Source organism: Crocodylus porosus, unplaced genomic scaffold (genome assembly GCF_001723895.1).
Source record: "Crocodylus porosus isolate Cpor-Errol unplaced genomic scaffold, CroPor_comp1, whole genome shotgun sequence".
Classification (NCBI taxonomy): domain Eukaryota; kingdom Metazoa; phylum Chordata; order Crocodylia; family Crocodylidae; genus Crocodylus; species Crocodylus porosus.
In genome coordinates, this window is record NW_017728932.1 from 4862375 (window position 1) to 4887712 (window position 25338).

At 46.7% G+C, this 25338-nt stretch overlaps 1 protein-coding gene across 10 annotated transcripts in view; it reads left to right on the forward strand.

Moving 5' to 3' along the window:
• GTF2IRD1 (GTF2I repeat domain containing 1) overlaps nt 1-25338 on the forward strand; it is a 186171-nt gene that overhangs the window by 146152 nt on the left and 14681 nt on the right. For 7 of the 10 annotated variants that reach the window (XM_019545478.1, XM_019545477.1, XM_019545469.1 and 4 more), the window contains 7 exons: nt 2139-2322; nt 4240-4298; nt 4540-4605; nt 7438-7521; nt 8898-9081; nt 10281-10309; nt 18126-18146. In XM_019545478.1, coding sequence (XP_019401023.1) covers nt 2139-2322; nt 4240-4298; nt 4540-4605; nt 7438-7521; nt 8898-9081; nt 10281-10309; nt 18126-18146 — 627 coding nt within the window. The remainder of the gene's footprint in view (nt 1-2138; nt 2323-4239; nt 4299-4539; nt 4606-7437; nt 7522-8897; nt 9082-10280; nt 10310-18125; nt 18147-25338) is intronic. The other 3 variants (XM_019545471.1, XM_019545476.1, XM_019545479.1) reach the window with 1 other exon arrangement.

Consider the following 25338-nt stretch of genomic DNA (forward strand, 5'->3'; position numbering starts at 1 on the left):
CGCCCTCCTGAAATCTAGGGCTGCTGCCTTGCTGCAGGCCTTTGCCACCTTGCGCTGGATGGTGAATTCCAGCAGGCGATGATCGCTGTCGCCCAGGTGGTCGAGCACCCGCAGCCCCCCCACCAGGTCCAACAAGGTGTCTCCCTTGGTGGGGCTGTGCACCTCTTGGGTTAGATGGAGGTCCTGCATTTGGGCTAGGAACCTACGCGAGCGGTCAGACCTGGCTGAAAACCGCTTTTGAAACTGCTTAGTTTGCTGCTGTTGTAGAAGGTAGAAATGATCCTTGTGCAGGGCTGCATTCCTAGTGATACTATTTTATTAAAGAGTTGCACACCAAATAATCAGTCTTAATTAGGACCTGGATGGTTTTCCCCAGTTTTGGTGACTGGTTGCGGAGCTTTGCTTTGCTTTGCTTCGCTTCCTTTTCCTTCTCGATCAAAAGTTTTTATTATGTAGTGACTGCAGTAGCCTGTTAGGTTTTCAAAGGTGCTCAAGAATTGGTATGAATGAAGGAAAATCCCCACCATTTTCTCTGGGAATAGTTTATGGTGCTGTTGGGTATAAGCACCCTGGAGTGGGTTTGGGGATTTGCTCGCTCAAACACTCAATCTTTCAGGCTTGCTTACAGTTTTTTTCCCCACTATCTTTATTCCTCTGGGGCAAACTCCCTCCTGGCAGGAGTCGGCATAAACAACCCAAGCCGTAAAATCTAACGCTTGTACCACACAGGGTCTTCTCCCAGACCCGAAGAGAGCTCTCGGGCCTGGTTCTCCTGCCACTTGCCCGCTCTCTCCCTTATCTGTCTGGTCCCTTCAGGCACAAGAAAGGGAGTTACGGTCCCTCTGCCGCACTCGCAGTTCTCTGGGAGAGGACGCACTCCTGGTGTGATCCCCAGGCTCCTCCGTGAGGTGACTCGCTGGCTCTCTCCCTCCCCGCACTCCACTCTTGCTTGCAGCTCTGTCCAAGTCTGGCTCCCTTCCTTGGGAGCCCTTTTTGCTTGCTGGATGCCAGGTAATTATCCCCTGCAGTTGGCCCAGTCCTCCTAGCAAGCCTGCCATCAGTCGCTTACTGGCTCCAGGTAGCTTCAGCCCCTGAAAACATACAAGCTGCTACAGGCCCCCTGAAGACGCATAGGCTGTTATCTTGCACACATCCCTACGTACAGTAGTGAATTGGGGTTTTCAGTACAGTTCCTAATGGGCAGGTGTCACAGAGCCATTGCCATGCCTGTTCCTAATTGCCATCTTCGTTGGCAGTCTCTGTAGGGAAGTCCGGGACTAACTGCATCGTGGAGATGGAGCTGTTCCTTACTCCCTACACGCCTCTCCCCCTCAAAGTAATGTATGTTGGTGGAGCGTGTTTAAGATAAACAGAGGATTTCAGTTGCTCAGCCAGTCAGTCTGGTACATTTTGCCAGCAGTTCATTCACCCAACCAGTTCTGTAACAGTTTATAAGTTCTCTGGGGTCACACCAGAACTCAGTCAACTAATGCGGCTGCCTATTGCATGATGTGACTTGTGTAACCCGCTGGTAAACGCTTGCTATCAGGTCAACCCTGCATCAGACTGCAGTCTGTTACTATTCCAGCTAGAGAGCTTGAGCAGCTTCTGCTTTCAGTTTTGGAAGTCTCTAGTTTCAGTCTGTGAGGTATCAGCCATGCCCACAGCAATGCAGAGTGGGACCTGTAACACCCCCACTTCTGCTACAGACCTGGCACTATACAGCGATTTCCCCCTTTGCTCAGACTTCCCTCGTCAGAAGTCAGCAATTGCAGAGAACCAGTGGATAGAGATGGAGCATGCTCTTCTACAGAATTAGGGGATATCCTGGCAGGTTAAGGAAACCCCACTGACAACGTTGCTGGGAGGTTGGTTACATGCTATGTTAAGCAAGTTCAAAAGGCAATCCAAGATCATTTAACAGGTTTTTCTGTTGCTTCCGTAGAGCACTCCACAGTTGATTCAGGTCAGGTTCATGGAGATAGTCCCACGAGGAACAGAACATACCAAGCCCTCCCCCTGCGTGCATGCACACGTTCGCATGCACACGTTCACATGCACACGCCATTCAAAAACGCAACGTGGGATGCGCCCAATTTGAAGGTCTAATGAACTAATAAGATTTGATCTTCATTCAGCTAAAGCCGTAGGAATTTCAGAGCCTGTGAAAGTCCCCTATTCCAAGTTCCTGATGCATCCAGAAGACCTCTTTGTCGTGGGCTTGCCTGAAGGCATCTTACTCCGACGTCCTAACTGCTTTGGGATTGCAAAGCTGAAGAAGATATTGCAAGCTAGCAACAACATCCAGTTTGTCATTAAAAGGTAAGGCAGCTGTTCTTGGCATGCAAGGACCTACCCCTAAGAATACAGGATAAACTCCTGCCTGAGCTTTTCCAAGCGATCTGCAAAGCACCCGCAGCTTAGTCATGTTCAATAAATTTGCCCTGCGAGAGTGATCAAATTACTTTACTTTGAATAGTTGCCAAAAAGGAGAAACATTATCCATCTCTTCCTCCCTACCTTTGTAAAGAGGTGGCCAACTTGACAGAGTGGTGGAAGAGGGGCAGAATGAATAGCTTATGAGATTTGTAATAGGATACGAAGCCTTTTACATTCCAGTCTCTGGTTCAAGTGCTCGGGAAGGGAAGAGCTGAATGTAAAACTTGCTCTGGAAATACGGACTAATGCATTTGATTCTACAAACTGCATTTCTCTGATAAACTGAGGTGAATGTAGGACTTTTCTTCTGTTAAAGACTCCTTTGGACATCCTGCAACTATCCTAGTTATAATTGATCCATAAACACTTAGGAAAGCATCATGAATATTCAGTGTTGATAAGCAGTCAGAGTCTTGTTTTTGCATCCTTTTTGAATCATGGCTTCTCCAGGAGGTCCCTCTTCCTTAACACCAGGGACCTGGGGAATGGTGAGATATTGTAGCAGCCCAAATCAGGTTGGAGGAAATCAGTTTACTAAATTGCACCCAAGAGATCCTGTAGTACCTCACATTTCCTAAGCCACTGAAGGTGATTTTAACTCCAATTCCCACTAATTTCTGTGGCCAACTGGTGTCTAACTACCTTGGCTGACTGAAAATTTCAGGCTACCGGTATTTTTTGATGGTCTGTCACCCAAATGATAACCCAGCCTCACTCTGCTTAATTTGGGCACCCTGATTTGATCAGTCCTCCAGCTGGTATAACTACAGGACTTTAACTTAAATCTAGTTTAAGGTCCTGTTTTGTTTTTTCTTCCTCCAAACCAGAATAAATACATGGATGACAAGACAGCTAAGCTTGACTGACTGAGATGGCACGTATTCTCTAGTGTTGCTTAATTACTAGCTTTAAGGTCAGAATTGGGGCATTTGATTGTCATTTATGTATCAAATAGCTTTTGCTACCTCCTGCTGACTAATTCCAGCCTCTGGATCCTGTGGCTCATTTAGTTCTGGCCCATAGAAATGTGCTACTTTGCCACTGGGAACAGCCTCTCCCGCAGAGGAGAGCAGGAAATCAGGGTTAGCAACGGAAATGGAAAATCAAAAGTTGGTCACAGATTTTTGTGGCACCTGGCCACATACTTAATTTGTGTGGTTGCAAGTGGGGTTTGGGATTTAACTTCTGTCTCATCCACTGCAAGAACTCTGTCTCTGAAGCCTCTCGAAATACTCCCAGGGTTTGTAACAGGTTCCAATGGCATCTCCTGGTCTAATCTTACCAGGAAAAACAGTGGGGAAAATTATCTGTATTGCACTGTGTATTGATAGGAGCTGTATTATATCTACAGGGTTGTGCAGACTCTCTCTCTCTCTCACTTTCTGTGGCTGTGCATGTGTGAATATTGTTACAGTAGGCAGCCTCTTCTGGACTTTGCTGACCAGGTGCCAGCTCCTCTGGGCACTATATTCAGGGAGCACATTTTCTATCAACTGGGAGTACTGTTTCTTTTAGAAGTTAATAGCCTACAAGTTCAGATGCTCAGCAGTTGTGACCTGAATCTTATCCTGGAGAGGGAGGATTACATTGGCTCACCATAGACTTTGCCAGCATAAAAATTATTTCCAAACTTTCCCTGATATATTGCAAGAAGTCTAAAACTGTATGAGCCAGGCATGGTTAGTGGGTTCGTGGGTGTAGGAGCGTTATCTTCAGTGACAGATTGTAGCAGTAAAATCTTGAAGGTTTACTGAGCTAGTACCTGGGTCACCCTTCAGCTGCTTTTTCAATGTTTTCCAGACCAGAACTTCTTGCGGAGGGAATTAAGGAGACTGCTTCTGACAGCCCAGGAGCCAAAGGTAGGATTTTGAACTTTGCAGATGACCAGGGCAGTACAATTGCAGTATAAAAGGAATTGGAGCCTTTGCCAAAACTGTGCCCTCGCTGCATCATCTCTGGGGCTGCCTTTTCGCAAGTGCTGCAAACCTGTGTAGCACAGTGGGAGTCAGAGACACTCAGCACCTTTGAAAAGGAGCCCACTGCTTATTTGCTGCTTCAGTTGCACAGAGTCCTAACCCTTCCTGTTGTGTCTCATCTTAGCAGCCAGCGAGAGGGACTCCAGTGACTCCCTGGTGGATGAGGCTGCGAAGAGGCAGGGCTTTCAAGGTAAGACTGGGCTGCTTTTGGAAATCGGATAGATCTTGTGAGTGTGAATGTATTTGAAGTATATGAAAGAGTTCTTGGGGATCCAGTCCTTTATAAACCTGGAAGGGGTGGGGGAGAGGGTTGGCTTTAGGATGCACGTTGACTGTGGAGCTCTTGTTTAAGTAAATGCAAGGTTTATGCTATAATGAGGGAAAGAAAATAGCAATACTCTAGCATTTAGTTATTCTTAATATCTAGTTGTAGTGTGGTGTTTGGAGTGCAAGAACCAAACCGTTTCCAGCTTGGCACTGTTACAACCCCCATTAGCACAGTATTTGGCCATGTCATAATCACCAGCATTTCTATCTGTGTAGCACCCCTGTAAGGGAGGCTGATATCGTAACTCTCATTTCCCACATGGGGAAACTGAGGTCCCGAGGTTATGTGCAGCTAGCCCAGAGTTGTGCAGGAAGTCTGTTGTGGGGTAGGGAGTTGAAACCCTAGTTCTTGAATCCCAGGTTAGTATTTTCACCTCTGGATGATTTTTCTTCCTAGATAGGCTGGTGCATCTACAGGGGTAGCATCCCATTCAGGCTCAGGAGGGTGGAGGAGATGTGTGAAGAAAACGATGCCTTCCAGCACTGGGAGAAAGCTGCGCTTGCTCTCCAGTGATTCCAAACCAGAGCTCTTGGCCTGGGGGCTATGAAGGCTTGGCAGGCAGGGAGAGGAAATGCCCAAAGCTGAGACCGACAGGAAAAGACAAAAGAGGGAGCACTTTGGCAACAGTACAGGCTGGATCAGAAGGAAGGAGAGCAGGACTGAATGAGGGCAGAGGCACAGAAGAGGCGAGGTTATTTCATCGCTCCAAACACAGAGGGCTTGAGAGGCATTCTGGAATATGCCGTAATTAAATGACTCAATTATCTCTCAATCTGACCTTGCAAGACACATAATTAAGCACTCCAAGCCCCAGAATTTGCATTTTTGTGGCTTTTGCACCTTTATGCTGTATATATAAATACCAGTATTCACTGGTGCACTGCTGCAGCCATAGCAGGTCAAATCTATACTGTCCTCCCTCTGCCCTATCCTACAGAATAGTGTCATTTGTTTTTCTTCCCAATATGGTCTCAGTTTTAAATGTCTCATGGATCCCCTTAAAACATGGCAGTTTCTTTATATTTAAAGGCCTTGAGCTAAGGCTCCCTCAAGTCAGTTGGAGACTCCAGCGGATGTGGAACAGGTTTATAATGATGAATAGTGAGATCTTCTCCTCCTGTTCTGTTGCCATGTTCAAATCTGGGTCCAGAAACAGGCACATAGTATTGCTTGCGCTGTAGCCTTAAGGAGGTCCCCATTTGTGCATGGTCCCTATATACAGTAAGTGTCCATTAGCCTGAGAGTTTCCTTCACGTGTGCACATAGTTTGCATCATTGGCATATCCCCACAGTTGCATGTGAACTTTAGTTTTACTGACTCCTGCAGGAGTGTTCGCATTGCAGCCCGTCAGGTTTTCTGAATCGGCAAATCCTGCTACACATCTATCAGGTCAACAGTGAGATGATAGGCTTGAGACTGGCCAGGCAGCTAGCCAGATTCAGATGTTTAAGTAGGCGTGGCTCCACCGAAGCCAAAACCTCTGTATCCTGTTCCCAGAAGTGCCAGATGCACAGGCCAGTTACTGCCCTGTTGGTACCATTTGTGCCACTCCAAAATCGGATGTGGTGCAAAAAAGTGCATCAATAGGAAAATCCATGAATCTGAGTGGAGCAGATACTGGGCTCTGTGACATTCTGGTTTGGCACTTTAGGTACATGAGAAACCCTTACAAGGGAACTCCATGTGTTGTCGTGTTAGGATTTTTGTAGCTTGTCCTGACCGTCTTACCACAGCCTGTCTGAGCAGGGTTTACTGACCAAAATCCCAGTATAAACACCCTCTCTGTTGGCAGTGGTTGTATGTGGTGACCCCAGTGCCTGCCATGTCACAGATGCGGCGCTTCTGGCTCCTTGTGGCCGTTGCCTGGGAAAGTTGGTATCCTGCACGTCGGTCTGCTAGGGAAGTGGGAAATGTGTCTGCGGGCACTCGTGCTCCAGCAATAGGTGTGTTCTGTTCTAAGTGGTTGCTTCCCTGGATAACGAAGCTTTGCATATGTCTGTTCAGCTCCAGAAAGAGGGTGTTGATCTGTTTGCATGTCATCTCTGCAGATGCGGGGGTTCTTACTGGGATACCGATTCAGGTCCGTGGTGTAAAGATTTTGATAAGACCGACTTCTTTTATGGGCACGCTGGACCTCATACAGGGGCGATAACGAGGGATGGAGAGGTTCTTAAATACAAAGGGCCGGATTTTCAGCCCATGTTAATTGATGGACCCAAGTTTCCAGGGCTTGGTCCTCTCCACAGGGATCTGTGAAGTCATCCACTGCGGCCTGGCACTGACCTGCTGAGCCGCCTGGTTGACTGCAGAACCCAGGTCCCTGACTACTTCTGGACCTGTTCTGCCAAGTGACTGTCTCTGATCAAATGCTCGGAGTGCTCCCTGCCTCTTGGAGAGCGTGGTTTTAGGTTTACTTCTGTATCTACTTATGATTTTTCTTTTTTAGTGTTAGCAATTACCTTAATTGAATCTTGGCTTTAATGCAGTTCTTAATCAGCATTCTTAGGAAACGGGAGAAAAATACATATTTCTGTTTAGAATTTCTTTCTTAAGGACTTTGAATGGCCTACTCTAGAGATTGGTTAATTGCAAGATAAGGACTTTCCTATAATTAGAAAATAGTATTACTTAAAAATCGCAGAGTGCCTTTTAATTTAACAGCAGAAGTCCATAATTGTTTCTTTACTTTACAGAAAATTATGATGCCAGGCTTTCCAGAATAGATATTGCTAACACACTAAGGGAACAAGTCCAGGATCTGTTCAATAAGAAATATGGTGAGAAATCCAAGTGGTTTTTGTTTCCTCTGAATCTTTGTCTCTGCTCTGTCCTCCCGCATTTCTATCTCCCTGTTCCCCAGAATTGTTCTTTTTCTAACTTCTCCCTAGGTGGTTTCATTCATCTTCCTCTTTTCATCTAGAGCAGTTGTTATTCTGTGGGACACATGCGGGACGTGGCGCTTCATCATGGATTAGAACAGAATGATGCGTCTATTCCCCGAAGAGGGAAATAAGTGGCTTTTGTTGAAGCATTGGTAGTGTAGGTGGCTCTTACACAGCAAGGAAGATTCTCATGATTAGGAGAATGCAGCATTTGTTAATGCTGCCTGCGGTTCCTAGACAGATTTTTTTCCCTTATGAAGAACAAAGCTGGTAATTTCATTAGCAGAGCATTATAGAGCCAGAAGCATGCGTCTGAGCGCCTGGAGATGGGGGTGGAGGGAAATGACTGTGTAGAAGAGGAGATGATTGCAAAGAGAATGAGGGAAAAGCGTATCAGCCATTCATCAGGGCACGGCTGAGCCCTGCAGACCCGTTTCTCCTATTTGCTGTGCATTTCTAGTGGCCATCTTGTTGGGCCTATGCAGGGGACTAATTGGCCCCCCATTACCACTGTGCCCGAAGACCTCAGAATCTTTCACGTATTGGTAGGGAAGGGCTATTATACCCATGTTATAGAGGAGGAACTGAGGCACAGAGAGAATATTTGACTTCCCTGATGATCATGCAGGAGGTCTGGGGCAGAGAAGGGAACCAAAGCCAACGTACGTCTCCCACATCCTGGATCAGTGCCCTCCACCCCCTCCCTCTCCCCCAACCTTATTCTCCAAACTTGCAGGAAGTCTGCATCAGGAGCACTCTCTACCATCCACCATGAAAGGGTATGTTCTTGGGAGGAAGTTGCTGCCCCAGCTCCTGCAGACGGACACAGGGGAAGAAAAATGGACTGGAAGTTTAGGTCCAAACAGTGTCCCAAAGTGAACAGCACTGACCTCCCATTCAACCTGCCATGTTGCATATGATCATCCTCTTCAGATGTCTTTATTTTTTTTAATCTAGCTTTAGCTCCCTAATTGCCTCTCCTTTGCTTCATCAGCTCTTCACTGTGCTGCAGCTCTGTGCACTCACTAGTTGCTTTGGGACCATTCCGTCCTGATCGTCCCCATGGTGATGGCCTGAAAATGTTGGTCCTTGATCTAGTGATTGACATGCTCCATTAAGCAGCTCACACATTGTTTCTACAATGCCAGCATACCATGAGGGGATTGTGTGTGTGCTTATGGAAAACCAGGCGTTGCAAGACTGGACCTGATATTGGAAATCATGCATGAATCCCAAACATCATAGGTGTGTTTGGTTTGTCTTTCTCCCAGGTGAGGCCTTGGGGATCAAGTACCCAGTACAAGTGCCATACAAGCGGATTAAAAGCAATCCCGGGTCAGTGATTATCGAGGGGCTGCCTCCTGGAATCCCGTTCAGGAAACCATGCACCTTTGGCTCCCAGAACCTGGAGCGAATATTAGCCGTTGCTGATAAAATCAAGTTCACTGTAACAAGGTATGTTCCCTGAGGGCTGCCTACCGCACAGCTGGAGGAGGGCGAGGCGGGGGGACCCCAGGACATGGACCCTGTGCCAGTGACCAGTGTGTGCGTCTATTCTGAACTGAAGTCTCTGGGCCTAAATCTGTCACGTGTGCTGCCAGTCACCATCAGGGAAATGGCTATAAATACACCCTAATGACACGGGCTTCCATCCTGCTGAGAGACAACAATTAAGCTGGCAGTTAACAATTTGACTGAGAGAAGTGAGCTGTAAAATATAGGTTTCTCCCCCTTTTCCTCTCCTTCCTTTCTATGCACTTGCTGCCTGCCTGCCTGAGAGGGTCAGGTCACATTAAAAATAAGTCTTGGTGTAAATATCCCAGAAAAGGAAATCAAAACCTCCTTTGTCTTCAGTCACTGCAGGGGTGCTTGAGAAGTCACTGAGGGATGTTCCACTAGGAGCTCCTACTACTTTATGAAAAGTTTGAGCATCCAAAAAATGTTTTTAATACAACACACTGTGCTGGGTCAGTTGAGTTTTTTTTTTTTTTGTGTCATACCAGCTACGTGGCCGACAGGAAATCAGCCAGTGAGCAATGGCTGGGGTTAGCAATAGCAGCTGTAGGGAGGAAGTGTGGTGGGGTGGAGGGAAGCTGAATATATTCATTCCTTTCACAAAAACAAAACCACGGACCTCAAAACGATTAGAAACGGTGTGATAAGGAGATCTAAAGCCCGCTTTGGGACCCACTGATGGAAGGTGCTATCCGTGAGGCTGTAGGTTCACAGCAGTGCCTACGGCTGGTTTCCACAGAGATGAGTCTCATTGTAATCTAGACACTTCTGTTGCAGACAGGCGGTGGGAAGGGAAGCAGAGACAGGATGCGTCTTGTCTAAGATCACCTGAGATTTCCAGTGGTTAAAGCTAGCAGTGGAAACGAGACCTCAAAAAACCCAGTTCAGTGCTCTTTCCCCTAGGTCACAGTGCCAGGCTTGTGTCAAATGAAAGCATGGATGTACCAGAGCAGGGGGCATATCTTAATGTGAGAGTGTACACAGCCCACCTTGTTGGACCCTTGGTTTGGTGCAGATCTTCTTGGCACTAACAGGCAGCCAAAGGAATGTTACTAACAGTAACTGCAGTTGATGTCAGCCGTCAGTCTGCTTTCTGCCTTGGTTCGTTTTAAATATTCTTTTCTCCTTGTATTTTCCAGGCCTTTTCAAGGACTCATCCCCAAACCTGGTAAGAGGTGATGCCTTTTTGTCTAAGTAATGTAATGATGAGGTCTCTATAGCTAGCCAAGAAGTTACAAGGGCTTAATGACGTGCTTACTTCATCAGTTTGGGGAAGGCTGCCATTGACCTAATTTCCCCTTGAATGTGCTCCATGATTTGCTTGTTCAGTGCATTTGATGCAGTTCCGCAGGACGCTGATAAAAACAGTCGGCCTCTAGTTTATATATTTTGCTGTTCTGCAAGCGTCCAGCACTGAAACCCATTGACGTTAGCTAGCAGATTTAGGAGAGAAGAAGGTTCTAGCGGGGGGAGAGTGAGTGTTTCTGCTTGATCAACACGGGGTCTCCGTCATCCGAACAAAGGCCTGCGGGTTGCTTGCGTGTTCTGTGGGGCTGGTACTGAACAGCACAAAGCATTAGACCGCACAGTGGAAACAGGCTCTGTTCATGGGTCTGTGTGTGGAGAAATGGTGTGTGCTCAAGGCAGTGACCAAGAAATGCTGGAATATAACATCCTCCACAGCTTCGGTATTTCCTCCAACCACGGCTGCCCTGAGCTTCTAGGGCAGCCGTGGTGCTGTATTGTCTGAAGGCGAAACATGCCCCTTCCACTCCAATTTAGCAGCAACCCATTGAGCAAGTCTGAAGGTGGTGTGATAATGCCAGAAGGAACTTGGTTTTCATCCACTGCGTTTTGTCAGCTATTACTTTTTATTTGGCATTCAAAAAGGAAGGAAATATAGAAATAGGCAAAAACACCCACACAAAGTGAGAGCTTAAAATTGGAAGCCGGGTTCGGGTTTGTTCCTCTTGTATTTTTTTCTTTCCTGAGCTCACATTGTACAAACCCCTTGGCACAGATGATGGAAGGTGTTTGAGTGGCCTTGAATCTCCAGAATAATGACCATGTGTCAGGACTTGGAGTGGGGGTACTCTTGCACCGCTGCTCCTTGCTGTCTCTGAAAATCTGCAGGAGTGCAGCTGTGTTTTAACCTGAGATGATCTGACTCACTAGCGCAACTCTGCTTATCTTTTTATTAGCGTTTAAAAATATAAATTCCTTCTCCCAGAATGCTACTCTGTTTCCTCTCAGTTGCTTTCACAGCACAGCTCAGTATTGTTCTTTCACGGCTGGCGTTAATCTAGCCCACCAGCTGGGATAAATAGGATAAAGTCCAATGGGAAACTTGGGGTTTGGATATAGCCTTTATTTCATTCCCTCAGAGTCTCAGAACAAACACTAGCACTTTATCTATATTTGGCACTCACCCCAATTCGGGCACTGGTGGCCGGTGCCTGGGGTTGCTGTGCTGGTGATGAATCTCCAGTGTCGAGAAGGAAAGCTGAAATTTGCACTGGTTGAACTTGCATCCGCTTCAAGGGGCACAGCAAGCAAGCCTGGGTTGGAGTCTAGCTGCCTTCGCCTGAGCTTGCAGACTGGTATTGATGCCACTGCTGCCTATCAGTTGCTCAATGCCGAGTGTAAAAATAAAGATCTCCTAGAAGAAGATCTCTAGAAGAGCAGCATTTTAGGTTCTGTAGTATAAATCTCTAATATTGGTACTTAAAGAACTGGAACAGTTTTACTGTGCCCAGAGTTCAGCATGGGTTGAGGAGCAAACTTCTAGTGTTCTCCACAAATCTCCTTAGCTTTCGCTTAAAAACTTGTTCCTTTCTTTAACTAGTACTGTGAAAAACGGCTGGGTTGAGTAACAGGTAGTTATGATATCCTGGAGCCAGGGCTCTGATTAACTTGATGTCTCACTAGGAATTTTTTTTCAAAAAAGAATGTATAGGGTTTTGGGTGAGGTTTTTTTTGTCCTCCGTGTACCTATTTTGGCAGTAGCTAGAATGTCAGAGGAAAATACGGATAGACAGCGGTCCACGTGCTTGAAGGAGAGCAGAGAAAGAGACGAGATATTGTTTTCTGTGCATGGGATTAAAAACACTTTAAGCAGCATCTTGGATGTAACATAACAGATTACCTTGTGTTGGTTTTAAGTCATCAGGTCACCAGAAGAATTTTGTGTTTTATAATTTAATGCATACCCCAAGCCAAGTGCAGTGCTTTCTCCATTTGAACCTATAAAGAATTAATACCCATGTGTACTGGCCTTTGACGTTCCCAACTCAGCTTGTCCTGACTTGTTTTAGAACAAGTCAATTTTCTATTGTCCTGTCTCTTCGAGGTCGGCCTTGGACATCCCAATAGTGCCTACACTGCTCAAGGTAGACTAGGAATCTTGTAGCTTCCTGGCTGTATCTGGCAATATCTCCGCTGGCCCTGGTTTTGAAGATTGGCTGCATTGTAGTTAAGACAGGCTTTCAGAGCTCAAAAGGAATGGAAAGAACTGGGGAAGCAGCATCACAGAATGTGTCCTGTAGAGTGTTCTTCCTTTCCTATCCACTTTTATAACTGCGCAGTCTCCTGCCCAGTTTTTAAATATCCCAGAACTCAAAGAAGTTGAAGAAAGTTGCTTATAAAAAATTCAGCAGCTTTGCTTTAAAAAAAGCATTTTCAGCTGCTAGGAGGGCAGAGGTGCAGGCAACAAGATTCTGCCTCCTACCTTCTGATTTCCACCTCTTGGCCCGCTTCCGTTGAAGATGGTGCATTTTAGGGATGGCATATCCGACACACGGGAAAACATTTAGAAATCCGCTCGCAGGCCAGCAAAGAAATGATGGTTCGGACATGTGGCTTTAACACTCGGCAGTCCAGCTGGGTGGCATTCAGCTCCGGACTGTAGTCCAGCCCAAAGCTTAAGCGATCCCTAAGGTCCCTTTATTGCTAGAGAGCTTGATCCGCTGTCAGTGGAAAAGCCGGCAGTCACTGAATCAGATCGTACAGTCGCTGACGGGCCCCTCTTGTGAAAGCTGAGCCATTGCTCGGAAAAGAGTGCTGGAGTCGTGGGGTCGGAAGGAGAGCAGGCAGGGCCAGGGGGGTGTACGCACCCTTTGGGGAAAGGGAGCTGAGTTCAGCCCCTCCTTACTGTAGTTTATGCTTTTCATCCAAGAGCTATTTAATTCAAAATGCACACACCACATTGAGAGTAGAGCTCAGGCCTCCCCCGCTCACTGTGCCGCAGAGACGGGCTCTGTCTTGCTTTTTCTCTCCTTCCCTCTTGTCCACCCAAGGGCTCAGCTTTGACAGGAGGGATGAAAAATGCTCTCAGCCCTGCCCAAACCCATAGTCTAGTGGATACAGTACTTTTCTGGCAAGCAGAAAATGGGGATCAAATTTCCTGGTTGAATTGGGACACGGGTCTCCCACGCCCTGGGCAAGTGCCTTAACCACTGGACCAGGAGTGGGCAACCTATGGCTTGTGGGCAAGATCCATTGAATCTGGCCTGTGGAGCTGGGGGCTTCCCCCGTGTCACACCACATTCAAGCAGTGGGGAGAAGCAGCAGCGGGCAACTCCTAGCACTGGTCTGCCTCAAACCCGACCTGGGTCATTCCAGCCCACCGCTAGAAAACTTTGCTGATCACTGCACTAGGCTGTTGGGCAACAGGTTGATTGACTCCTCCTCCTTCTCCTTCAAGGTGAAGGCATGTTACAAAAGTAGACGCATTAATAGTTTTTCAGGTACTCAAATGAGATTGAGTAGACTCGCTCAGTCTTGGGGATTTAGATGCCAGGTAGTAGATGGAACAGGATCTGACCCAAAGTGGTTTACTTACAAACTACTACGTTTTATAGAGAAGTCGCATCAGCTTAGCTTGGCTGAAACTATTACACCAGCAGTGTTTTCAGTAGTGTTACACAGACATGATGATGAAGTAACACAAAATTGTATTTAGCCTGGTATGAAACCACTTGTTCCATTCACGGATAGTTTAACCTGCCTCATTATATTTAGGTGCGCTGCACTGGCGTGCAGGGTTGTTAGCAGGTTTATTAACATTTTACCCTGTCAAACAATTTGGAAATAATGTAAATCTGCAAAGCCACTGGGGGAGCCTGTTTTGTTTTATTTTCCATGAAGAAAACATTTTTGTTTTGTTGAAAAATGGCCACAGAATGTTTCATGATTTTGTGTAAAATGCAGAAAAAATGGTTATTTCAACAAGCTAATTTTTTTTTTTTTTTTTAAGGAAAAAAAGGAATTTTTATTACTTAAATTTCTTGCAAACCAAAAGGGCAGTTTTTCCTCTAGAAACAAATGACAACGAAATTCAGACAGCTCTACTAGTCTATTCAGTTATCCATTTTGTTACACGTGTGGTTATGATAGATGCACGCTTACATGTTCATTGCTTTTTTTTGCTATGATCATATTTCATTTGCCATAATAAAATTTAAAGTATATAGACACATTTGTAAAATGTAAAACATATAGACAATAAAAATGCATAACAAAAGGGATGCTGTCATCATCATTTTACTTCAGCTTTTGTACAAAACCCAGGTTTTAATAAAACTAAGAACAACAGAAATGCATCCTTGACATTAAAAAAGCAAATCAATAAAGACCAGTGTTTCTCTTGATTATATTTAAACATGCCTTTGCAATGTTTTTTTTTTTTCCCAAAGCCACATTGCAAAAATGTAAAAGAAAGTCTAGTAAAAGGGTCTTTAAACAAAAGGAAAACTAAGTTGCCTTTTATCCAAACTAAAGGAATGGCAAACTTTAAATGAATGAATCAGTGCTGCTCTACCTTTTGAACCCCCACAGGCTAAATGAACGATATAGGGCCAGATTGGGCAGCAGGATCAGGCCCCATGCTGGGTCCCTGTTCCCACGCATCTGGATTGGGCTCCACTTGCCCCCACTAGTCCCATGTTGCCTCTGCCCATCCCAGCACATCTGAATTGGGCCCTGAGGTGCCTCTGCCAGGCCTACATGTTCAGACCCATGGGGTTCCCAATGGGCTCAGAAATTTGGCAGCAGGGAAGCAACAGTTGCTGCTACCATGCTCCTGCCACCAAATTTCTGGACCAAGAGGGAGCACTGCCGACCGGATTTGGCCCCCGGGCTGGGGGTTGAACACCCCAGGTATAAATAGTTTGAGAGAGAAATCATTCCATGAAATTATTTCTTTATTTGGGTCAGTTACGTTACTCATTTGGGGTTTGGTTTGTGCCCGATTCTCCACTCAGTGCCTGCTCCTTCTCCCAGTCCCAATTTTGGGGCGTTTAATCCAACATTTGAACTGATATAAATAACTGCACCTGGAGCAGTGTAGCAGAGAACCAAGTTCACTTTCTTATTCCCTGGAGACGTCAGTTTTTTTATATAATGAATCAGTGTGATTTTTTACCAACTCATTCTGTTCCCCAAGATTATCTGTAATTTTTATGTGATTGTTGTCTCTTATTTAAAGGGAGAAAACCAAGTAGGTTTTCCCCTCAAATTATTCTAGCTAAAAGATGATTGTGAAGTGGGCATGGATATTTAGCTTCAGAATTAGACAGGGTAACATGTTCAACAAAACTTAAGTGACTTAGGCAATCTAGGTCATTTCTGACAGTTAAAAGCATTTTAAAATAATCAATAGCTTGCTACCTACCTCTATACAATTTTCCAACCATCTGTCCTTACTGAGCGGGACTTTGGCTCCCAAATCACCTAACCAGTTATGAAAACGTTACCTTGAAGGTCTTGTCCTATTTTCATGTAACCAATTGTGCAGGTTCCTTTTGATTTCAGCAGCGATGCTGATGCATAACCAATGGGCAGCAGTATTGGACTGTGCGATCATAAAACAGACGCACAAATAATCGACAGCCTTCAGCAATATACTTCCTTACAAGGGTCCAGCACTAGTCAGTAGTAAGGACACCAGCCTGGGCAGAGCCACTTTCAGTTCTCTACTTTACCACACACTCCCTGTTAAGCCTTGGTTTGGTCACTGAGACTTTCTAAGTCTTAGTTTCTGGTCTATAAAATAGAGTGAAAAAAGCAACTTTTCTTAACCCAGAAGGATGTTGTGAGGACTTAAAGGTATTTAAAGAAAAAGAGGCAATCAAATGCTCGAGCAATGGGATTGTGTAAGTAACGTTATCTTAGGCAGAGAGATTCCCAGACACACGCTCCAACGAGATGCCACTTAACAGCACACAAGTGGATGCTGAAAACCCTGGCTGTGTCCCTGGTACAGTGGAAGGCACTTTGATAACGTGTCTCTGGATCCCAAATAAGTACCATATATAGACTGGCCTAAGCCTGGTGTCATGGAAGTGAATGGGTGGTTTATAGCTGACTTCCAGGAGCCAAGCTGCACCAACACTGTGCATTGTGGGGATATCCTACTTCAGAACAAGCAAGGTCTTCTTCAGACACTGAGATGACGTGAGGCTCACTGGGTCTCCCTGTCTCCTTCCTTTTTTTGCTTCTTGCCTCTTGCAGAAGTGGTGGCCCAGGGTGCTCCATGCTCCTGGTCAGTATTTAAGATATCTTGAATTGGTCCACCATTACCCTGGGTTTTTTTTCTCCCATTATCTCTGGATAGCCCAGCTCCTATTTGGCTGAGTGGGTGCCAGTGGATCCCCTTTCCCACAACAGGCCCAGTTGTACCATCAAACCAGCTACTGGTACGTGGAAGCAGGTCAAGAGAATCCTGCAGGTTTGGGGAGGAGTCGCAACACAGAGGCCCAAAACTTCCACTGGTGTAAACCAACATTGCTGGATAGAAATCAGTAATGTGTGGCAGTTTATACCAGCTGAAGATCTGGGCTGGGCTGATATCCTGGCCTTGTCCTTATTGGAGTCGATTGGAGTTTTGCCTTTGATGCCAGCGTGCTGCGATTCCACTGCCAGGCTCTGCACAACCTCTGCTGTCCTACTTAAATTTCAAGTGAGCCATCAAATAGGGCTTAAGAGAATCCAGAGCAAGCGGTGGTACCTTAGTGGTTGCCTTGGGGACAAGTCCCATCTAGCTGGATAAAGCCTTTTGGCAGCATCTCAGAATAAGCCTATAACACTAAACTTTACTTTCAGGTTTTTAATTGTATTTTCCTGATGCCTTTCAGCCCACTGGTGTTATCTCCTTGGCAAAAGGGCCCTTGGATTTCTGTGTAGGAGAGAACGATCTTGCAATATTAAAATATAAGGGAAAGGGGGGGGGGTTGAAGTTCCAGCATTATAAACACTATAAATTTTCTTTCTTTTCTTCTTTCCTGAGGCACAGAGATACAGAACAGGCTTAATTCAAGGCTTTGAAAAAAAAATCAAGCATAAGTAATCTAGCAAAAAAAAAAAGGGGGGGGGGAGAAATCTTTCTGTATGTTAATTTTTGTGTGCTTTGATTGAAAATGCACACCAGCTCCATCTGTCCTATTCCCCAAACTCCCTACCATACTGATAGATTATTTCCCATATACCAATTAATAAAGTAGGGCAGGCAGTGTTCTTTAATTAAAAAACCCACACATCCAGGCATCCTTTTTTTTTTTTAATCACAAGAGCAGCATTCTCCACTTCACTTTGATGAGATGGGCCTCAGATTTGAAACTCTTAACAAAAAGGAAGAAGCACTTGCTCTCACCCTGACCATGTTTTAGCAGTGTTTTTTCCCCCTTTTCTTTCCGACGTTCAGGCCCCAGCTCACCCTTCCAGACCTGGTACCTGACCTGAGCAACAGCAGCTAGATTCTAACAACTTGTTACGTTCATTTCCCTAGCTCCTCCTCCCCAACGTGAATATTTTTTAATGTTGAAGTTATTACTGTTGTTAATCTGAAGGTGGAAAATAAAACAGATGATGTAAAGTGTTATGCAACTTCAAAGCCTTTTTTTAAACACCAAGTCTTCATCTCAGGCGCTTCAGCTCATCTTTTTTTTTTTTTTGCCTTTGTTGTTTCTTCTCTTCTCTTGCATGTGCAGTGTCCTCACAAGTATCAGAAGGTAATTTCATGTTTACCCACTCATCCCGTCAGCTGGTTTTTTTTTTCCCCTGTGTAGTCTTGTTTCAGTGATCATGTCCCTTTTCCCCTGCCAGAATCTCATATTCTGTCATGTTCTTCAGAGAACAGAGAAACTCCAGTTTTCAGAGTAATCACTGATCTCTTTCAGACATACATTCTTCTGTTTAGGTCCCGATCATGCAATTATTTATCCACATGTTTGAGAGCTCTGCATTGACTTCAGTGAATGACTCCTGGGCATATAGTTCAGCACATAGGTATGTGCAGGATTGACAATGTAATCATTTTTCTTGTTCCGTTTTTATCTGCCCTTATTTTAAAAAATGAAAAAAGCCTTGGAATTTTTGCCTGACACATTGCAAATGTCTTTGCCCAGTTTCCTGCCCGCCAGATGAAATGCTGCCACCAGTCTCTCTTCCAGTCTTTCCGTGGCACTAATGCTCCTAAAAAGCTGGATGCTTGAGGAATCCCTGCTTTGTTCTCTGAATGACATAGACGTTGTGAGACCCTAAATGCAACATGCCACTATACGTTCAGCTTTGATATATTATGTTTGTCTGTTCAGTCAGTGCCTTCCAGTTCATTTCACTGACAGTTGTGGAATGAATGCAAGCCCTCTCCTTTCCATGACGGACGCGGCTGTCGAATCGGCAGGCTTAGAGTGCCCCAGTCCTAAAGTCCACCGTAGGAAGACAGTTGTTGATATGGTCAGTCAGGTGCCCGTGCTGTACAAGTCAAAGATGAACTCAGAGTCCTAGAGGAGCTTGGAACCCTTGTAAGTAACCGGTGCAGAGAAGGGATCTGTCCACAGAGCGTTTAAGGGCTGATCTTGAACGGATCTTCCTTCACGCTTGCATGTGACTGAGCACAAATGCAGATGTATGGAAACCTAGTTGCCTGCTCTGTAGTGTGCCTGTGCGTAGAAGCCAATCTCGACCCCTTCCTGGGGTTTTGAATGAATAGAGTGAATAACTGAATCCTTCCGTATGGCTTAGCCCATACCCGATGCTGGGGTGGGCAGCCGTTCCGGGCGGAGGGCCACTTACGAAGTTTTGGGGAGCTGTCGAGGGCCACATGGGTAGCCCCGCCCCTGGACAGTTGTTCTGCCCCTGATCTCCATATTGGGACCAGAAGTTCCACCCCCTAACCCCTGACCTTTGCCATGGGAAGTCCTTCCTCTTGCCCTGGAAGTACTCCTTTTGGGAGGAAGGGTGCTGCAATCTGGAAACTGGGAAAGAGATATAGAGAGAGAGAGAGAGATATATATATATAGATAGATATAGTTAGATACACACACACACGCACACGCACACGTGTGTGTGTGTGTGTGTATCTATATATAGATACGTGTGTGTGTGTGTGTGTGTGTGTATCTATATATAGATATAGATACAGATATGTATAGATATGTACACACACATGCACACAATCTACTGTAACTTAGTTAATTTTATTTAAAAATACTTTTGTACTGATTTCTGTGTTTACAAAAAGTGTATCTAGAGGTGGCTGTATCATAATAGCTCAAAATACAGTCCTGCTGTGTGTTTTGCGTGGGCAGTAAGGGGGTTTAAGTGGTGGGCTATGGTTGGGGAGTGTGTGTGCGCGCGCGCGTGGTGGGTTGTGGGTATGGCGGCTGGGTGTGTGCTGAGATAGGGCGGGGCTGCCAGCTCCACAGCGTGCAGCTCTAGCAGACTGCATATGAGCCTCACGCAGTTCAGCCAGGCAGACCCCATGCCCAGGTTCTGTGCTTCTGCAACTCTACCCTGGGTCCTTGCTATGCCCAGGGCACTTGCATGGGCTCCATGTTCCTGCCCGCCACCGCCTTTCCCTGCATACCCTCCTGCAGCCTTGCCTGCAGCCCCCTGCTTTCTGCAGTGCTCTGCCACGGCCCTGCTGCAACTCCACCGCCTGCCATGACCCCGCCACTCACCGTGGCTCCACCACCCACTGGGGCCCCCATGGCTATGCCGCCCACCAGGGCCTGCCGCAATGCCACTGCCTGCTGAGGCTCTGCTACCTGCCAGGTCCCGCCTCAGCCCGGCCGTGGCTCTGCTGCCCGATGGGTTCTGCCGTGGCCCCATCAGTCGCTGGGGCCTGGCTGCGGCTCTGCCAGCTGCTGGGGCCCACCACAGCCCCACCGCCTGCTGTGGCCTGCTGCAGCTATGCCACCTGCCATTGCTCTGTTGCCTCCCGGGGCCTGCCACCTCCCCACCACCTGCTGGGGCTTGGCTGCAGCTCTGCTGCTTGTTGGGGCCCACTGGGGCACCACCACCTACTGGGTCCCGCCACCCATCCTTGCTCTGCTGCCTGCTGGGTCCCGCCACAGCTCTGCCACCCACTGGGTCCTGCTGGAGCCAGTGGCTCTGTCACCTGTCGGGGTCCACTGTGCCGCCTGCTGGGGCCCGCCATGGCCCCAGTGCCCAGGGGGGTCCATTGCCTACCAGATCCCACCACCCGCCCAGACTCTGCCACCTACTGCGCCCCACATGGGCTCCACTGCTCCCTGCAGCTGCCACTTCCTGCGCTGCTCCCCACGGGCCCCACTGCTGCCGCACTGCTCCCTGCAGCCCCCACCGCTCCCCACAACTGACACTTCCAGCCACTCCCTCCATCCAGTCTTACCTTACTTTCCGCTCGGACGGAGGGAGCGGGAACAGCTCCAGGAGTACGAGGCCAGAAGCCGCAGAGGCTTCTGGTTGGGGCTGAGGGCGGGAAGGGCTGGGGGAACCAAGCTAGCCTTGTTGCTCAGCCACAGGCTCTTGCAGGGTCCTGCTGCCGCTGGTTGCCTGTCATCTTTGACAGGCAGCCACGGGCCAATATCAATTAATTTTCTAACATTTTTAAAGGCCCACAGGCCGGATAGAATGGGCTGGTGAGCCATATTTTGCCCACCCCTGCCCTATATGCTCTCTCCTTCAGAGCACTGCACCCCTATGTCCCTGAGTCAGCAGAACAGGTTATTCTGGGTTATCACTGTCAGCCTGTTATAGGCCTTTACTTATGTCTGTACGTTTGTACCCAGGGAGCAAAAATCTGAGCCTGGCTTCTTAAAAAACGTGTCTTGTGAGTATATTGCTTGTGTTGAATGATTTCTGTGGGCCTAGAGATGCCTGGATCTTCCTTGGGTTACTGCAAAGTCAGAACCTCAACAGGAAGAAATTCACAGCCAGACTAAATCAGATTTGTAACTGTTAAGAAACCAAGGGCTGGTGGAAGAAGGAATGATTAACATTCTGGACTATCCTTTTGAATAGCCTGGAAGCATTAGCCATAGAAGGATGATTTTGTCTCCAAGACTGAATGCTGGCTGCTCATGATTAAGTGTCTCAGTCATAACTTTATGCTTTGGTGGCTTCCGTGAATTGGTGAACAGGGATTCAGTATCTACAACAGTTAAGCCTGTCGTTTCCACTAGCATCTATACTGCACTCTGGTTTTACAAGAGAGATGTGGGGCTACTCTTCTTCCCTGATAATGAGGGACTGCTGTCTCAACATGCCCTTTACTAAGCATCAGTACTGCTGAGTTAGGGTGTCCAATCACCGGTAAGGGGGGAATGAACTGTTGTACCTTCTCCATGCCAGCTGCTATGCAGACTGCCTGACCCAGGTGACTGGTTGCCTTCACTCGTAGAAATTAAGTCTGGGCCTTTAGCCAGATACTGTGTCTGACAAACTGTGTCATAAAAAGCTCAGCCAGCACCTCGTTCCTTCTTCTCTGACGCTTGCTTTTCCGGCAGAATTTGAAAGCTGTGTTCTACCCCCCATCTTGCACCCCGCACTGCTCTGCTCAGTTTCTGTCAACTTTCTTCTAAGGTCCTTGCTGTTGCCTCTCCACACACATAGGACAAATGCAGCCTTGGCATAAGAAGATCTAATTTTCTGGGAAACTTGTGTGCAGATGAAGTGGGGAAGTTAAACATAGGCATGAGCTGGTCAGAAAATTGGTCTAAGTGAGGAAACGGCTTGGCTGTACAAGACCAGCATAAACAGCAGGGGAAGGTGGGATGAAGCAGGACAAGAAAATAGCATGATTCAAGCTAGAGATGCTTGGGTGGCATTGCTAGATAATCTCACCTTTAGTGAATCACTCTTGTTGTCTGGTTGGTTCCCAGATGTAAAATTGGGAAAACAATCATTCCTTTCACCCATCTTGTGAGATCTTGCAGGCCAGATTGTCTCTGGTTGCCCGTATGCACAGCACCTAGTACAGCAAAGACAGGGGCTTAACAATCTTCTTTGGGGCCTCAAAATGATACCATTAGTGAACAGCAGTGACAGTAAGTAACACTGAGAGGGCTCTGGAAAGGCGTGATGTGTAGCAAACAGATGGGAGCTCATAGCAGGGTGATTCTGGAAGGGATAAATAGGAGTCACAGAAGCAAGGACAGGGGTTTAGTTTTGTCCTTGTTTATATGACTTGGGCTAAGCCACACACAAAAAACAGCCAAAGAAGGGCCCAGACACAGGTGATATCAAGAGATTAGAGAATTTAATTCTGATTCATGGAGAGTAATTTACTAAAAACAGGCTCACCCAGAGGGAGGGAGTCTGAGATTGATGACCTGCATTATGTTCTCATTCACACCCATGTAAATTAGGGTAACTCCAGTTGAGTTTTCCAGCTGTATACAGAGGCCACTCGGGGCTTTGCTACAAGTGGACACTCAGATTCGTTAAACCATTAAGACTCTGTGTGGACAGTCCCATTCCAAATGTTAGTGACTTTAGTTTGACTGGGAATGAAGCTGAACTGAACTATGAATTTACGGTGCACCAACTACTACAGACTGGCTCTCCTATGGATGCACTAAGGACCCCTCTTCAAAGTGGGGTAAGCTTCCTCACACAGTACCCAAAAGGAGTCAATGTTCTGTAAATGCAGACACTGGCGTATTGCGCAGTCACTTCCCCGTGTAGACTTTTCATTCTGATTGTGTGTGTCCGCACCAGGGGTTAACTCGGTTTAACTTTGGATTTGCACGTAGAGCTAGTTTGAATGGATTTTCCTGAGTGTCTGTATATGGGCAAACCCTGACATCAGATCCTGGCTCATTCCCAACAAGGGCAAGAACCCATGCAGGGTACAAGAAGCACCTTTGGTAAGTGTCGCAAGGGAAAAGTTGAAAGCAACCTTCCTAGATGGGACCCTGTTTGGCTCAAAGGAGTTATTCTGCTGGTGTAATGCTGCTATCTATAAATCCATGGAAGGGACAGCAGCAATGTAAGAGGAGTAATCATTTAAATTGGTTAATGGAGTAAAACAAGAAGTAATGGCCTGGAATTGAAACGGAGGGGAAAATTATAGGCCAGAATGTGAACCCATTATTCACACTGCCTAGCACCTTGAAACCTTGGGTACCCCACTGAAATCAATGGGGACGCTCGAGGAGTAAGGATACTGTTTCAAGTGAGTAAAGAATATCAAAGCCTGACCCTAAATTATGCATTGGTAGCAGATAAAATGATCTTGGGGCCCTGCTGTACTTCCTTTCACTTGAATAGTGCTTACTACAGGCAAGCCCATTGATTTCAGCAGGATCTCAGGGAGCCTTTCACTGGAACAACACTGAGAGTAACGGGTGGCAGAACTAGGCCCTTAGATAGGCAGTTTAATAGCTTGCCATGGGAGGAGGCCACAGGAGAAGTGCTGAGTAGCAGGCTCTGTTAAATGGATGGGAGCCTGGTGCACTGAGGAAATTATAAGCCGTATCCTCAGCTGGAGGAAATCATCATAACTCCATTGCCTTCAACTGAGTGACAACAGTTTACTCTCGCTGAGGATCTGGTCGTTGTTGACGTATCAGCACTAGTGCAGGGAGATGGATGACAGGCCCCCGGAGAGCCTTTCCGGCCCCCTCATCTGTAATTCTGCAACGGTGGAGTTTATTGCTTTTCATCTCCCACCCTGCAAGCCAGAAAACAGGAAGCCTTTTCTGCTGCCTCAGGCATCTTTGGCAGGGACTCTGTCTTGCTCCACGAAGGTAACTAACAGCGCGGGAGTAACAGATGCAAACTGGAGCCTCCACGCACCGACGGACAAGTGTGTCCGATCCGTTCAGACACAGCAGACGGATGGTGGAGTCGGTCCCCTGCTCAGAGTCCAAGCGCATCCTTCTGTGCAGAAACGTTTGCGACTCTCAAAACCCTGCTGCTCCGTGTCGCTTGACTCCTCAGAACTCAGTAAGGGTCCATATCAAAATGGTCAGATGCGAGGTCAGCAAGACGTAGGCATTCAGCATCCAGAGCATGAACCTGTTTTATTTCATCTGCTTCAGTTGCTGATTCTCTTAAGCTTTTGTTTGAAGTGTGTGCTTTAACGCAGATTTTGAGAAACAACACACACGCACGCTTCAGAAGCTCCCTGTTCAACAGTGGCCCAAACCCTGCTATTTCTCTATAATAGTATTCACGCTGAGTACCTTTCTATCCCATCTCCAGTTGCTCTAACTTCCAGCCTCTGTCATTACTATACCTTGCCTCAGACTTTCCCCCTCATTAGCTTGTTTGCCACACTACCTTGAATTCCTCTCCCAATGGAAGTGTCAGCTTTATTATAATGATCTGTTTCATTTTTGTTTTGACCATAATGCAAATTCTGGTCCTAGCTCTGCTGCCGCTGCTTTTCCCCAGGAAATTCATTTCTTTTTGATATCACTTGTCATTTCAGAGTCAGTGACTAGAGCCAGCATCTCCTTAGGGGTCTCTTTTTCTCTGTTTTCCTCCCCATTGCTACAGAACTAACACAATTATCCTGTTTACTTTTCATCTCCTCTAACCTTAGCATTTTCCTTTCTGCGGTCGCCCCAGCTTTGTCAGTGCTGTCAGCTTCAGCTCACTCTCTCACCCTGCAGCCTAATAAATGCACTGCAGAGGCCCTCTTCTTTTCCGAAGTACAACTCTTGCCCCTTCAGCCTGTTCTCTTCTCCCCACTGCAGCATGATAGCTGAGTCTGGCAGAAAGCAGAACTCATGCCCAACTGTAATCTCTCACCACTAAATGCTTTGCAGCACTGGCTGAGAGAGGCAGTACTCAGAATCTCCTCCACCTCTTTTCAGCCATTGCCTGTATACTTTTTTCCGCCCCCACACTGACTTTTGCTCTCCTTTTCAGCAATGCTTACATTGAAGGATTGCTTTGGATGTTCTGTTCAGCTGCTCTCCAGATGGG